The sequence below is a fragment of the Nannobrachium achirus genome (genome assembly GCF_963921795.1).
Source record: "Nannobrachium achirus genome assembly, chromosome: 5".
NCBI classification, from domain to species: domain Eukaryota; kingdom Metazoa; phylum Chordata; class Actinopteri; order Myctophiformes; family Myctophidae; genus Nannobrachium; species Nannobrachium achirus.
Window position 1 is genome coordinate 37,686,537 of NC_137814.1, and position 15,714 is coordinate 37,702,250.

The 15,714-nt window shown below is 42.4% G+C and overlaps 1 protein-coding gene across 4 annotated transcripts; it reads left to right on the top strand.

The window, feature by feature from the left end:
* Positions 1–2,107: 2,107 nt before the first annotated feature.
* gata6 (GATA binding protein 6) lies at positions 2,108–10,278 on the top strand. 4 transcript variants are annotated; one of them, XM_080725299.1, is made up of 7 exons: positions 2,108–2,203; positions 2,923–3,839; positions 4,739–4,914; positions 5,665–5,790; positions 5,887–5,974; positions 6,109–6,206; positions 7,494–10,278. In XM_080725299.1, exons 2-7 carry the CDS (start codon positions 2,978–2,980, stop codon positions 7,656–7,658), a joined length of 1,515 nt encoding a protein of 504 aa, XP_080581425.1. In that variant the 5' UTR covers positions 2,108–2,203; positions 2,923–2,977; the 3' UTR covers positions 7,659–10,278. The 4 variants fall into 4 exon arrangements, with proteins under 4 accessions (XP_080581425.1, XP_080581427.1, XP_080581428.1 ...); XM_080725301.1 differs by having other exon boundaries at positions 4,739–4,905; positions 5,662–5,790; XM_080725302.1 differs by having other exon boundaries at positions 4,739–4,905.
* Positions 10,279–15,714: the final 5,436 nt, after the last annotated feature.

Below are 15,714 nucleotides of genomic sequence, written 5' to 3' on the forward strand. Positions count from 1 at the left end.
AATGTATTATTATTATTTTTATATTATACCCACAATTAGGCCTGTATTACATTATGTATGCTTGGAGAAATATACTGATATAAGGGCCTTAATTCTCCATGTATATTTTCATTTTAAGTGTTTTAATTTAATTTCATACAATGTATTAGATATTGTATTTTTTTCTTATTTGTTTTACTTCAAATCCTAAACTCTATTGATCTCCAGATGTGAGTGCATCTTGCCTGCATGCATGCTGGACAGTCCCTGGACAATGTGAAGATAGGGAGGCTGAGACAGCGCGGCGTCCTGCCACTCTCTCCCTGCCTGGTCCGTCTGAAGCCGCCCTGTCACAGAGACACGCTTTGACATCGCCACGAAAACACCTCATTCGTCAACTCGGAGCTGAACAGACAGAGTGTAAAGAAACAACAGGATTTCGTTTACTCGCACCTCTCTGACAAGTGACTCATTCGAACATGATCGGAGACAGTAGCGCCTGGCAACTCGTTGTAATAATATCAGGGGGAGAGAGTAGGCGAGAGACCCCCTGATACACTTTATACAGCCTGATATACAGGCCTCAGGGAAACCTGCGAGGATATGTTCTAAATAATCCTGAACATGCTTGGTGCAAGCAAACCTACCGCTGCCTGTGGACATAATGGCCCCTTTACACACGAAATGCTGAAGATGACTCAAACCAATTCACCTCTGTAATTGTATTATCTAAAAAATAAAAATTAACGTGTATAGGCCTATATTGCCCGTCGCCGTTGCAACGAAAAGACAGGCCTGGGTAATAATATAGGCCTAATAATAACCAAATAAGCAAGGCTACATCTCCCTCCTATTCAAAGCAGTCCTGTTGAAACCACAGCAGCAAACTGTCCTCTCCGTCTGTTCAAACATAAAACAAAACATTTTTAAACAGTTCTCACAAATGCCTGCCTGCTGCTCTGTTTTTGTGCAGCAAAATGTGACCTACAATTTACCCATGCGCCTCGCGCACTATCTCTTGTTCAGTGTTGTTATCCAGGCAAAATGTAAATAGACAGAAATACCTGCCGAATTGTTCTCACGCGCGCGGGCGGGTGATGAACGAGTGGACTATTTGTCAGCCCCCGGGAAACACTAGAGAAGACCAGTAAATGAATGATTCAATTGACACCTCTTCACTTTTGATCACTTCACTCGCCAATGTATATTCCGCCTGAATGAGGCATCGTCCTTCAAAGCGGAATCCCTCCAGGACTGTTAGGGCATGCTGAGAAAAACATTTGATCCCACATGAAGGCGTCTGACTTAAATCAACTAATTAGGAACGAAGCTGGGTTTATTTTGCATAAATGGGGAATAAACAAACAGAATAATATGTAAATGCCTTTTACTTCACTCATTTATTCCATTGTGGGTCTACATTCGTTGTGGGGAGTATTTAGTTTGTGCTTATAGTATTGTTTCTTAAAGGATAATATATGTCTGTTAAGCCCATGTTGTTCTTTTTAAATACATTGTATTAGGCCTAGTTCAGACTCCACGGTGGCAATTACTTTACAGTAGTCTATGTTGTTGTTATTTATTGAATACAAAAGGACAATCTTCAATATAGGCCTACCCCTATTGTTTAAATTAGACTCAATCTGGCCTTTATTTTAAGTAGGCTATATGCTATCCAAACTAAACTAAAGTTCAGTCATATATTGCATTATAACAATTCTATAACATTTTTTACCTTGGAAACACATTTACATTACATTTAACAAGATCATTGGGTAAATTAATCAAAAAAATCAAGCTTTTAAAGAGAAACTGTCATCAACAACAAAACATCTAATAAATATATATTTGCCAAGTTTTCAAGTTTGTTTTTTTCTTCTCCCAAATCGCTTAACGAAATCAAAAGGACTCAAAGCAGCCATGATTGCATTATTGTGATTTTAGATGTGATCAAGCAGTCTCTGTCTGTGTGTCTGTCTGTCTGATTGATTGATTGATTGGAAGGGCCGAGGCATGGCTGGCACCCCCAGCGTGTCTCCAGCCGCAGAAACAAACCCACATGATTGGTCCAGGCAGCGCACTGCAACTTCACCCACGAGAAGCACCTCCTCTCAAAAAGCCTCGTCAGAGTCCAACAACGTTTCCATTATCTCCCAGCGCAGCAACGGAACACTATTGCTATAACTTTTGCGCTACTTCGACCTCTATGGCACAGAGCTAACAGGTATGTGTGGTGAGAAACTAATTCCTCTCTTCACTTTTCTTCCGCGGTCTCTTTTTCTGTCGCTCGCGCCGCTAAAAACAGCTGGTTTAGAACATCTGTTTCCAGTGGTCTGAGTGCCAGCTGCTGCGGTACCTAAATCATTTCGGGTATTGTTTTATCACCCTCGCCTGCCTCTTGGCCTTATCTGTTATGAGTCTTATCAAGCGGTTATCTCTTTGCTGCGAAGACATATTGCGTTTTGTTTCCTATCTGTAACGGTGTGTGTGTTTTTTGTAATTATGATGAGGCTATCGCAAGAGGGAGGACAGGGATTTGACACGGATGGATCCAGTGCCTCTGAGGAGCGCCTGACGATTAGACCGCGTCTCAACATGGATTTCTTTAGCCAGGGGTGCAACAAAAGTCCGTGGCCCTGAATTTGTCTCTTAGTTTTCGTTTAGTGTTAAGAGTTTTAGTCACATTGAATGAATATTGAATGCACTCATTGTACTGTCGCTTCAAAACGAAACCAAGAAGCCCGAGAGATGATCAAAAGTAGGATAGGCTGTTATTCACGGCGATTATTCAGAGGCGTTGTAATGTGACCACATCAGTTCTTTCTGATATCAGAGGACAGATGTGGTTGTTGTTCTGCTGGACAGATACAACAGCACTGAACGCTACATGTGTTTGTGTACAGCTAAATCTGAGCTGGATGTCTCCGTTCCTTTCCCCCACAGGGTAGACTACACCCTCACCATTTTTAATCCTACTGTGTATGGAAAGTGCTCCTGGATGGACCTGGGGGAAAACGGCTGGTCCATGGTCAAGCGAGAAGTGTCCAGCAGCCCAGGGTCACCTGCTGAACAGGGTTACTTACACGGTGACAGCAGGAGGGACGGTCACGCCTCGGACGAGCTGAGGTCACCGGCGCCGCCGAGCGAGCTTGACGCACTGGGACACCGGCGCTACGAGGGCAGGTCTCTACACTCCTACGTTCACTTCGGACACCACCATAACAACACCCTGCCCACCCCGGAGGACATCCCTCTGTTCACGGATCTAGACCAGGGCAACAAGCTCTCCGTGCTCTCCGGCGGAGCGCACAAGACGAGCTTGCTCGTCGACCCCACCGACATGTATCAGACACTAGCCATCGCGGCTGCCCAGAGCCAGACTGGATATGATTCCCCCTCTGGCGGCTATATGCACTCCAACCCCAACTCTCCGGTGTACGTGCCCAGCTCCCGGGTGGGTCCCATGATACCCAGCCTCTCGTACCTTCAGGCCGGCGGCTCGCAGCCCGGCCACGCCGTCACCAGCCACTCGGTGTGGTCACAGTCCACTCCGGAGAGCCCCTCGTACAACACCGGGAGCCCGCACGCCGCCAACCGCTTCCACTACCCCCCGAGTCCGCCGATGAACAATGGGACGCCCGGCAGGGACACCAGCTACGGGAACACGCTGAACGTGAGCGGCAGGGACCAGTACGGCCTCTCCCGGCCTCTGAGTGGATCCTACCCGAGCCCGTACTCTCCATACGTCCCGCCGCAGCTGTCCCAGCTGCCCTCGCCCTGGACGGGCGGGCCCTTCGACAACAGCATGCTGCACAGCCTGCAGAGCAGGGGAGCGCCCTTGATCCGAGCACCGAACGGAGGTAAGACAAACTGTCAATTATTGTTTTGTGGAGATGCTCAGACAATTAATAATGTATCAGTTGACGATCTGTTTTTAAAGTTTGTTTCCCATTTATAAAGTTGGCGCAGCCGCAAGCCAATGCCCGATAAGGCCTGTAGGCTAGGCTACTAATGTGCAATTAATATTTGAGAACAAAGGCATATAGCCTATAAAGCATTGTACGATATATCAACGATAACATTTTTTTTTTTAACTCAGCCAGTAGCCACACTTTAAATAAAATTAATGAATGTCAAACGGTTTTTATATAGGGTGACCATATTTTCAGCCACTCAAACCGGGACGCAAAACACTGTTGCCTAAAACTGGGACCCTAAAAGCAATGCGCACGTTACCGCGCACGCGCGTGCCCATTCTCTAACGTTCGTGCACGCGCAAACACGCACCCCAGGGTTGCAAACAGGCAGTGAGTGATTGACAAACAGCCTCAGCATTGAATTCAGACACGCAATGAATTTGTTCCTTTTTTCTGATTGGTTAGGTGAGCATGTTTTCATGAAAAGAACATGATAAATGTCTATGCAACCACTGAAAACAGCTACTATTATTTTAATTCTGGCGAAAACCGGGACAAGTTTGTAGTGAATGTTGAAAACCGGGACATATTAGTGTTTTAAAGATATTTGTCGGGACACCGGGACACGCAGCTTGAAAACGGGACTGTCCCGGGTAAAACGGGACGTCTGGTCACCCTATTTTTATAGCTTATCTAAGTCCACTTCGGCGCCCTTTAGAGAAATTAATATCACAATGAAGCTTGCGGGTATTGCCAACAGAAGTGAATCATACATGGGCGCTTATAACCAATGTTTTATTTTTAAATGTCACTAATAAATTGGTCTGCTCTGTCTATTTCAGATATCCTTGACGACATGGGGGAGAGCAGAGAGTGTGTGAACTGCGGCTCCATCTCCACGCCGCTGTGGAGGCGTGACGGCACGGGCCACTTTCTCTGCAACGCCTGTGGACTCTACAGCAAAATGAATGGCCTCAGCCGGCCATTAATTAAACCCCAGAAGCGCATGGTGAGCCCAGTAAGCACGCAGACCACTTAAAACGCGTCAGTTTCAAACAATGTCCCGAGGTTATCGCTCAAGATATTCCTAGACGGCACTCAGTAAATGACCCGTGTATTTATGCACTACGCACGTCGCGCCTATACGTTTTAAAACCATTGCCTTTCCTACTTAGAAGGCCTGTAGGACAGTGGTGGATTTCAGGGACTTTATATGTTCCTTTATGGGGGGGTTTACATTGACCCTCAAGTCTGTAACTTTGACAGTGTACAAATGTCAAAGTTAAGGAGAGACCTTCACATGCAAAGTTCGAGAACCACTGCTCTAGGAATAAATGGAGCCAACTGACAGGCGACAGAAAAGGAAATCTTCCTGCACTCTTAACTTTTCCTGGCGCCATTAGCCCGCACACGGCATTACGCACCGTCTTTGATAGGCTCACTGGTGCCATGTGTCAACCCACTGACAATTAACCCCCCAGTGAAAATAAACATTCGTAGATGTCAGTTCAATAGGCGACATGATACGACCAATATTGTTGTTAGGAAACGTGGGGCGCAGATAACAAAGAATTATTATTAAATGAGCGGAATTAACGATTTATGAAGCTCTTGGGTAACTGCCAGAGATGCCATTAGTCACGTAGGCCCGATGCATCTCGGAATACCTTATTGTTTTCCCTGAAATGTTTTATTATTGTAATATTTTTTCTTGCCATTGTGTCGTGTATTTCATCGCTTTTTTATGATCTTACCTTCCACCAAGCAGTCGTCATCCAGAAGAATCGGCCTGTCCTGCGCTAACTGTCAAACGAGCACGACGACTTTGTGGCGCAGAAACGCGGAGGGAGAGCCAGTGTGCAACGCTTGCGGACTCTACACAAAATTACACGGGGTACGTCAAAACAGTTAACATTTATTGTTGTAAATTAATTAACTCATGTTTGTTTTTTGAATTAAATTAATAAAATGATGTGTGTCAAATCACCAGGTAGCTCGGCCGCTGGCAATGAAAAAAGAAGGAATCCAGACCCGAAAAAGAAAGCCAAAAACACCGAATAAACCAAAGGGATCCTCTGGTATGTATTACATTACAACATAATAATTAACATGAGAATTAATACACGACAATGAAATAGAATAACTGTTGCTATAATAACACTTCCTTTGATGTGACTCTCAACGATTTTGTTATTATCTCACGCTTTTCTAGGAAATAGCAACACTATCCCCATGACTCCTACTTCTACATCTTCATCCAATTCTGAAGATTGTTCAAAAAACAGCTCTCCATCCACGCAGGTGTCTGCGGTAAGTCATTTGTTTCTTAACCTTAGCCTATTTCACACATTATGTTGCATGAAATTATAGAGATTAAAGCTTTTTAGTCTGCTGCTATTTTAAAAAGAAAGAACATTTTTGGGAAAAGACCAAATATTTTCTTGATAAACGTATTTTATTCTTGAAATTGAGTTATTTTCAGCAAAGATGTAAAAACAGGCTTTACACTTGTGTAATGAACCTGTAATAATACTCAATATAAAACACATGTATTTGCAGCCTAAACACATCATATTGTACCACAAACCATAATTAGAACATTTCTCTAGTCTATAAAACGAATAATTAACACCACTGGCTAAATAAAATAATAAATATACCTGGCAAATTATCCAAAATTATTTTAGAATTCTTAGTGTATGTGTGTGTGTGTGTGTGTGTGTGTGTGTGTGTGTGTGTGTGTGTGTGTGTGTGTGTGTGTGTGTGTGTGTGTGTGTGTGTGTGTGTGTGAGAGAGAGAGAGAGAGAGAGAGAGAGAGAGAGAGAGAGAGTTTACACCTGAAGGAAGATGTTTTGATTCATGCACTAAAGGTGATGACCTTTATGGGAGATTTATCTGATGTCATTGAGCATGTGCATAATGTGGTCAGTAATGTGCACAGTAATAGATCTAAGTATAGCATCATTCCAAAAAATATTACTCATATTCCACTGAGACGGTGAGAGTTAATAATAACTCATCCCCACCCCAAACCCATTATTACACAACAAAATCCTCTGTAATTTGTAATTTGTAGTTAAAGTAAAACCTTTTCCACTGTGAACAAACGTCATTGTTACAAGCTGTGTATCATGGCTTATAATAATTTATACAAGATAAATATTCTTCGACTATGTAGTCTTCTTCTTGTTCACATAATCAAATAATCCTATAACCCTAATAGGACCCTTCTGATTTACCCATTGGTATTATATTGTCACTGTCGGGCAGAAACCTTATCTCCAAAGTTTCAAATTTGTAATTTTTTTCGCAAAGTAAAGCACTATAGCTGCTTCATCATACAAGGCCATCGCACAAAAGTAGTGAAAACAGCTGATCTACAAGCGGTGCGAGGCATTGTGTGCTTGTAGATCGGCTGTTTTCACTATAGTTTAAATCATTTAAAATATGATAGATACAAAACAAACGGTTTTGGACATACAAGGTTTCCACCCGACAACTACGATAATTTGTAAGCACATACAGAGTTAAATGAATAGGATTGTACAGTGTTCTTCAACAGTATAATAAACATTTTGTATAATTGTACTTTTGCAGGTCAATTCTTCTGTGTTGTCGAGCTCAGGGGAGGGACCAGGCTCCACAGTGAAGTACCCCGGCCAGGACTCTCACTCTATCTACAGCAGCGTGGCCCTTTCCCAGGCCTCAGACGTAGCCTCCTCGGTGAGGGGTGAACCCTGGTGCTCCATGGGCCTGGCATGAGGCGTCCACATCCACATCTGGGTGATGATGATGACGCCCATCCAGCTATACTCCGTCTCTCTGTCTCTCTTTCTCTCTCTTTGGATGTCAAAGCCGTGTGGAAGTATTCAGTGGCCCTCGGGTGAGGCCTAGCTTCCGCCTTTCACACGGGGAGTTGGACAAAGAAGATGAAGGGGTGATGATGAGAGTCGACCTTCACTGCCATTGAAGCTTGAAACGCGTTGTGGAATATTTGGTGTTGGTGTAACAGAATGGCGTTTGGGGAATTTAACAGCATAGAGTCATGCGTGGGAAACCCTTGGGACGAGGCCAGATTATGTTCCCCGTGTGCCTGTGGTGACGTGGATACTCTCTGGACCTGTCCTGCACTCTTTTATTTCTACAGTCCATGGTGCATGAACCAAACCTTGGTTCTTATAAATGACCGCCATCTTGTGCATAATGTTGTGGATTCCCCTCTGATGAAGAAGAAGCTGATTGGATACCAGTGCTTGGTGAATTAAGCACTATCCTCAAAGGACATTTATATTCTTCTTTATTTTTTATTTTGTTTTCTCTCTTTCTGCAACTGGAATCAAGCTACAACTACCAAGACAACTTTCAAGAATCAAAAGAAAGTATTTATAAATCTTCCATTGTTAAAAAAAATATGGTTATGATTGTTAATAAAGATATAAATATAGAGTAGAATTTTAAAATAACATTTCCGATGTCTTCTATTCTCATTTTTGTCTTGTTGAGTTGTTAGTAGCATAGTTTTTTTTTTATCTGCACATTTTGCCACTGAAAGCTCTTACTGTATCTGACTGAAAACTAGTATGGTTTAAACAGGGTAATATGACAATGGCATCTTAATGCCATTTTAATTTTTGTTGAATTATTTACTGAAATTACCAGATAATCATTTTTTTTATATTAAAACATGGTCGGTTGTTGGCTAAGGTACTATATCTCAAAGCGATGGTAGACTGATTTTTCAAAGTAGAAAAGTAGCTGCAATGAGCTAAAGACATTATTACATGCAAAACAGACAGATACAGGCTACAGTAGACTGTTTGAACAAAGGACACCCAGAATGCACAGGCCTACTGACCATTTTATTAAAACAACTGCTGAATGCAACTGACACTTGATACTGTAACACTACATACATCTCATAATGTAAAAAAAAAAAGAAAAAACACAAACATGAATTGAAATATCTTACTGCTACAATTATGCATACAGGCAAATTCAAATGAAATCAATTAAGTAAAGTGAGGGTTGTTACTTTGGCTAATTGTATTTTTTTTAATAAGATATTGAGAAAATATGAAGTAAAATGTTTTACAATCAAGAATCCTATGGATAACGTCCCCATAGTTTTGCACATGATTATAAACTGAGTGAAGACCAAAACAAAAAAGAAAAAGGAGAAAAAAGGGAACTGAAAAATATACTCCATTAAGGTTTCATTGGCTTGACACTGATAAAAGATAAAAAAAAAACAGAACTCACCCAGTGAAAAAAATCAAAAAATAAATAAAACGAAACAGTGTTTTAATTTAGGTTAGTTGACATTCACATCAGAGCAGGCTAAACGATATTCATCATAGTAAACAGGAGGTTATGGAGCAGGGACGTGCTGGCCATTGGGAAAAGCGGGACAACTCCTGAACGGCCGGTTCATTCCCGGGCGGTCCAGGCCGGCCATTTTGAAAAATAATAATAATAATAAAATGTCGGCCTTCGTTCCATTTTGGGGGCTGTGCGGCCAACAAAGTAAATTGTCACTGTCGGGTAGAAACCTTGTATCTCCAAGTTTCAATTTTTTTCTGCAAAGCAAAGCCCTGCTTCATCATACAAGGTCGTCACACAAAAGTAGTGAAAACAGCAGATCTACAAGCACACAACGCGAGGCGTTGTGTGCTTGTAGATCGGCTGTTTTCACTAGTTTAAATCATTTTTAAAATGATAAATACAAAACAAACGGTTTTGGACATACAAGGTTTCCACCGGACAACGACAAAATATAACTCATGTAATTGGCCCACTGGCTTGTCACTTGTCATGATCTGAAATGGCAAATCTTTGAGTAGCAGCAGCGCGAGAGATCTCTCTCTATAGCGTGCAATGAGGGCCTTTCCAACTCTTTTTCCCGGGCGAATCAGGGGCCCAGCATGTCCCTGTTATGGAGGGTCGGGTCCAAACTCCAAAGTATCATGGGTTTCCACCTTTTTATAGACTGTCCATTGAAGACCCATCGTGCTGTGTAATACCCCCTTTGCTCCAGCAGGGGTGTGAGTGAGAGGCGGCTCAGTGTGGATCCATAATGCTTTCTGTAGTGTCTATTTGAAGGTCTGATGATGATGATGATGAGTTACATTATAAAACTGGCGTAGACTTGTTTTTATTTTATTTTATTTTATTCCACAACTTGCTTCATCAAAAATAGGGCCTGTCATTTTTCTGGATTTATTTATTTCTTTTGAAATATCATGTTTATTATAACATTGTTTTCCTATAATGTTTGGGTATTGTATTTTTTTCTCCCCCTTTTTGTTTGTTTGTTGGTTGTTTCATTTCTGAAACGGCATAAAAAATATTTTATTTAAATCTTTCAAATAAATTGTTCTTGGTGATACAAGTGAATTTGATACCATTGCTGTTTTAAAGACATAATAGGCCTAGTAGCCATGGTTATGTTTCAGGGCTAGAATAGGCCTAAACGTTTGGGAAATTGTTCCAAAGAGGCCAACATATTTCCCAACAGCACTCTAGTCCAGCATAGTTGTATACATGGCAGCTCCATCAATCGCTGTAGCCTACTCCCCATTCCTCTATGATTTAATTCCATCTCCAGGTACATTTCCTTGGACATTTCCCTGATTGTGAAGAAAACAAGTGTGTGGGATAGAGTAGACCTCAAAATGCCATTCTCCCGGCTGTTGAGAGAACGTGTTGATTGATCATGCTGGAAATTAACCCAGGTCATGCCAGAAAATGTAATATATTTAGTTTTTTCAGAAGAGGGTGTTCAGTTCAGGATTGATGCATATCCAGCCTGTTCTTTGGGTGTTTATCGCCTGCTTCTGTTTCACCAAAGTCGGCTTTTATTCACGTTTAGTCCCCTGGACCTTTTCATCTCCACTAGTCCTTCAGCACACGTGCTTAGTTCACTTCCCTGTGTCCTTTTGAACCAGCAGTACAAAGTAGGCTACCTGTCGCGGTGTTTGGTGTATCTAAGCGAATATGACCCGTGAGTAATAGCCTACCGCTTGTAGACGAAAAGATTTTTAGAGATGGTAAGATTTATGTCTCAGCTTAGCGTTATCTCTCTGCTCTTTGACATATTGATTTAGCCGAGTTTATTGAGTGCTGAGGAATGCGCTCGACTGCACAACTGCCAGATACGCCATTTCGGAGTCGAGTTTTTGTCATTGCACTTATTTCTGCTTTTAAAGCTGCAATCCGGAACTTAATTTTGTCTGCCTAATGAAGGAAACGTTATGGAAATAAATAATACAGTTATGTCTGCTCTGCAGTGGGTGGAGTACGTGGGCGGGCTACACTAGCTAAGGCTACTCCTCCATTGAGAAATAGACTAGTGACTTGTAGGACACCATAGAGTTATAATTAGTAGTAGGACACCCATTGGTCGACAAGCAGTAGGCCTACTGCCTGCCTGAAACTCATCAGCATAATAACTCCCAGACTGGAGACAAGGATTCAAATACTGGTATTAAATTAACGTAGGCTACTTACGGATTGTAGCTTTAACGATTAGGGCATTCACCAAATATTCGAATATCAAAGTCAATATTCAACGTTGTTCACCAAAGTCGAATATTCGCCTTTTATTTTTTTATTGTTTTCTCTTTAAAAAATATATAGTTTATAAACCTTGGCTAGATAGGAAGTCATAAGAATGAGATGTCAATGCCCCTGGTGGATGAATTTGTTAATGCTCTATACCAGGGGTACTCAAACCTTTTTAGTCTGTGACCCCCAAAATAAACATATTTGAACTGGGGACCCCCACCCCGACAAGCACTTGGAAATGACATTTAATGTGACTCGGTTCCGCAGATAAATATTGTGAAAATAGCAGATCTACATGCTCACAGCATGTAGATCGGCTATTTTCACAATGTCCGCCTCTTGCTTACTTAATATTTGACAGTTTGGGCAGTCCTGTCGAATATTCGACTATTCGAATACTTTGAGGCGAATAATTCGAATACTAAAAATCACTATTCGTGAATGCCCTATTACGGATTGATTCTTTTCATTATTACTGGTGCTGTGAAATCTTTATTTTCACTGCAGGCATGCATGTCATTTGTAATTGCCTTTTTGTTCACAGGTCAATCTTTTCAAACATTGGCCCAAGCCCTTGCTATTTCAAAGTTGGTTACTCTAGACAAATGCCAAACACTGGTATGTGTTCATTTGCAGCTATATACTGTTTGAGGTGTTATGTAAAACATAATTTGTATTAAGAGACCACCAGGCTCATGGATTCGAACAGCTCCATGTGCTTCCAACAGGACAAATTACAAACCGACCGTGGCGATATGTAAATCCAAGCGGGTGTTAAACACAAAGGACGAGCAAATATTTATAGGTTTCTGAATTTATGAGATGGTCCCAGCTTGGCACTGTCTGACTGGTATCCATGGTGCTATAAGGGAGGAAACATAAACACAGCATCACAGAAGGTCCTCTCCCTCTGTTCTCGTAATTTAAAAAAATGGATGTGCAACAGGGTCGAGGCCAGGGTCAAATGCACTAAAGAATTCACACCAGACATCACACTGGTGCATGGCGATAGATTATACATTATATATATAATGAGCTGGAATGTTGTGCCATGAGCCGCTGGTGTTTGTCACTCAGTGGTTGTAGTGCAGCAGGCAACGTATTCAAACTGCCGCCGAGATGCAATCAGAGAGGGAGGGGTCTCTGATGAGAGAGAGGCCGAGGTGAGAGGGGGGCCGGGGTGAAGAGCGCGGGAGAAGCAGGAGGGACAAACAGACGGAGCAAGAGAATGAGTAACAAGGCCTGTGACAACGACAGAGACACATACTGACCAGAACAAGTTAAAAAGATAGGAAGTGGGTTAGATCTCAGGGTCAGCGTCAGGGGCGTCACAAGGGGGGGAAAAGTGGGACTGAGTTACCACGGCCCAAGGTGGAGGGGCCTGGAATTATTTTATACTTTAACTATTGAAAAAGCAAATAATATACAGGGCGGCACAGAGTGCTGCGCTGCGAGCTTGTAGATCTGCTATTTTTGAAAAGTCGTGAAAATGTGTGCAAATCTTTGACTATATGTATTTTTTAAGCGAACATATGTAACTCAAATTTTGCTTCTGGCGGTCCCTGGAACGAAATATTTTGAGATGGGGGTCCGTGACTAAATACATATCATTTTGAGGGTCCTTGACATGAAAAGGTTTGAGCACCACTGACATAGAAACATAAAAACCTTAGAAGGATTTGAAATATTCAAAGACTTTGCTTGTAGATCTGCTATTCTTCAATAGTTAAAGCACAAGATGTGAGTGAAAACTTGTACCCAGGGCCCAGAATTTGGTGTGACACCCCTGGCGGCAGGGGCCAAGGTAAACAACGTAGGCCAGCAGACTGCCTGGCTGGGGGACACACTGCAGATCCCAGCGCTGTTTGACCAATGGGCAGCGGTGCAGCGCTGCACAGTGGCTCCCCTAGGAGATGCCCGTTGATCTTTCCACGGTGCCTTTCAAAGGGGAGCCACAGTGGCCCTGCCTCCGGAAGAGATGGGATCTCTGACTCAGCCCTTTTGGGTTTCCTCGACAGACAGAGGGCACATTCTAGGGGGAAAAACCATTATCATTACGCCATTGCTTCAGGGGGTCGAATTGGAAGGACAACAAATCATTTGATGTCTTTTTGTTCAAGGCTTATATTTAGGTGTTTATTGTTTTTGCATTGTACTCCCGGAGTTTGCCTGGCCAAATCCCTAGAAGGGCGAAGTCTACTATCCAAGACATGTCATGGGGTGTTCTATTTTAAATTGTTTTATTAAATCAATTTCACAACAGCAATAGGAAAAGAATGTGTGCAATTCCTCAGAAAGGAAGTGCCTTCCTCACACCAGTCATAAAAGCCTTCAGAATTACTCACAGGAAACAGTTTCCCTAAATGGTTAGTTTATCCCACTAAAATCCCACTTTAGCATTTCATAGGTGACCATGGGATATAGTATTATGTACTGTAACTCTGTGGAACTGTACATAAATAGATTGCAAACCCTGTGTTTTCAGGGGTCCGTAGGGAAACCTGAATGTGCACTTGAGACAGAAATGTGGAATGCTTGCAACTATTTAGAGATGTGTTTGAGATAATGATGATGAAGTTCCAGTCAGGTCAGTGCAGCAGAGAGGAACTCTACTGTATATGAACAGGAACATCACGCAATGTTCTGGACAGTTGAAACTCTGTGATCTTATTTGGATTGTAAAGTTTGAAGTCATTAGTGATCATGCATCGTCCAGGGGATTTAACCTCTCCAAACTCACTTCCAGGTTGGTATGGTGGACGATGAGCCTGCAAGCGTTCAACTTCTGCAATAGAGCGTAAATGGTTCCGGATGCTGGGTCCAGTTCCCCTCCTGGCCTGCCAACCAAGGTAATGTGTTAGTCTGTTGAGATGCAACCACCAATGTGCTGTGCACTGCTGGCGGAGTGTGCGGCTATAACAGCACCACAGATGTATCTGGTGGTCCAAGCAATTGTGAAAGGTCATCAGACCCCTTAGTTATGCCCCTGATCTCCAATCGACAGGCTTACGCTTTGCTTGAGAGGCAGAAACAGTTGTTTGTGCAAGCTAGACACACTACTGTCAAAGTTGCCCGAGAGGCAAGGGTGTATTCTGAAGCACCAACAATGCACATTAGTCTATAGATGTCTTTGGTGGATTAGATATCCTGTCTAGATCAGGTGTACACCAACCTTTTCACTTGAGACCCTGCAGATTAATTTGATGTCTCCCCGGGACTCAAACGTAGAAATATAAATTATTAACTAGAAAGAAGCAATTGGAAATTGCAAGTGTGGTTGCCGCAAATGAATTTCGTCTTACCGTTTGAAGTTTCCCCATTCAAGTCAATGGGGAAAATTAATTCACTAATAAATGAATGGCCATATATGGATATCTCTGTGTCAGTCCTTGACCCTTTTATGCCCATATATGGAAATCCCTGAATCTTTTTAATTTCAGAACTTTAAAAACAGAAGTTGTAGTAAACATTGAAAAGGGATAGTTAATAGTGGTCCGTGACCCACAAATGGGTCCCAATACCTTTTGGGAAACAATGTCCTATAGTGCAATTACAAAAGCCCCCCTTTTCTGTAATCAGAGTGACGGTTATTACCATAGCAGCCATTATACAATTTTACGGTATAAGGTTGTGATTCTGTTCCAGTCAGTTGAATGTTGCTCATCACAAAAAATTGTGGGAGTGAGTCCATGTACAGTAAGTTTGACTGGGTGTCTGTGAACACCGGGACACAGTCTGAGTAAAATCCTTTAGTGTTAATGGAACTCTGTTTATACACTCTTGAATTAACACTACTAATTTACTGTGTAATGGGGTAAAGAATGAAAATCACAGGAGGGACACTGGGCCATTGTCATGCGCGAACGTGTGTGAGTTTGAGTGTGTGTGTGTGTGTGTGTGTGTGTGTGTGTGTGTGTGTGTGTGTGTGTGTGTGTGTGTGTGTGTGTGTGTGTGTGTGTGTGTGCGCGCGCGCGTGTGCGTGCATGCGTGCGTACGTGTGTGTGTGTGTGTGCATGCACACATGCACATGTGTAAAGTATATGTGCTCCTACGCCTCTTCCAGGAAGTTGTAGGGAATGAGGCTTTATGGGAGGGGATGAGCTCGAAGGCTGAGAACGGAGGAAGGGCAAAAGAACAGCCGTTTTACTTGGAAAGAGGAAAAGTGAATATCAGTCACTGCTGACAACCTACCAACCTCTGACCTGAAAGTGAGACTAAAGTTACAGTACACTGTAATATCCTGAGTGTTCATTTG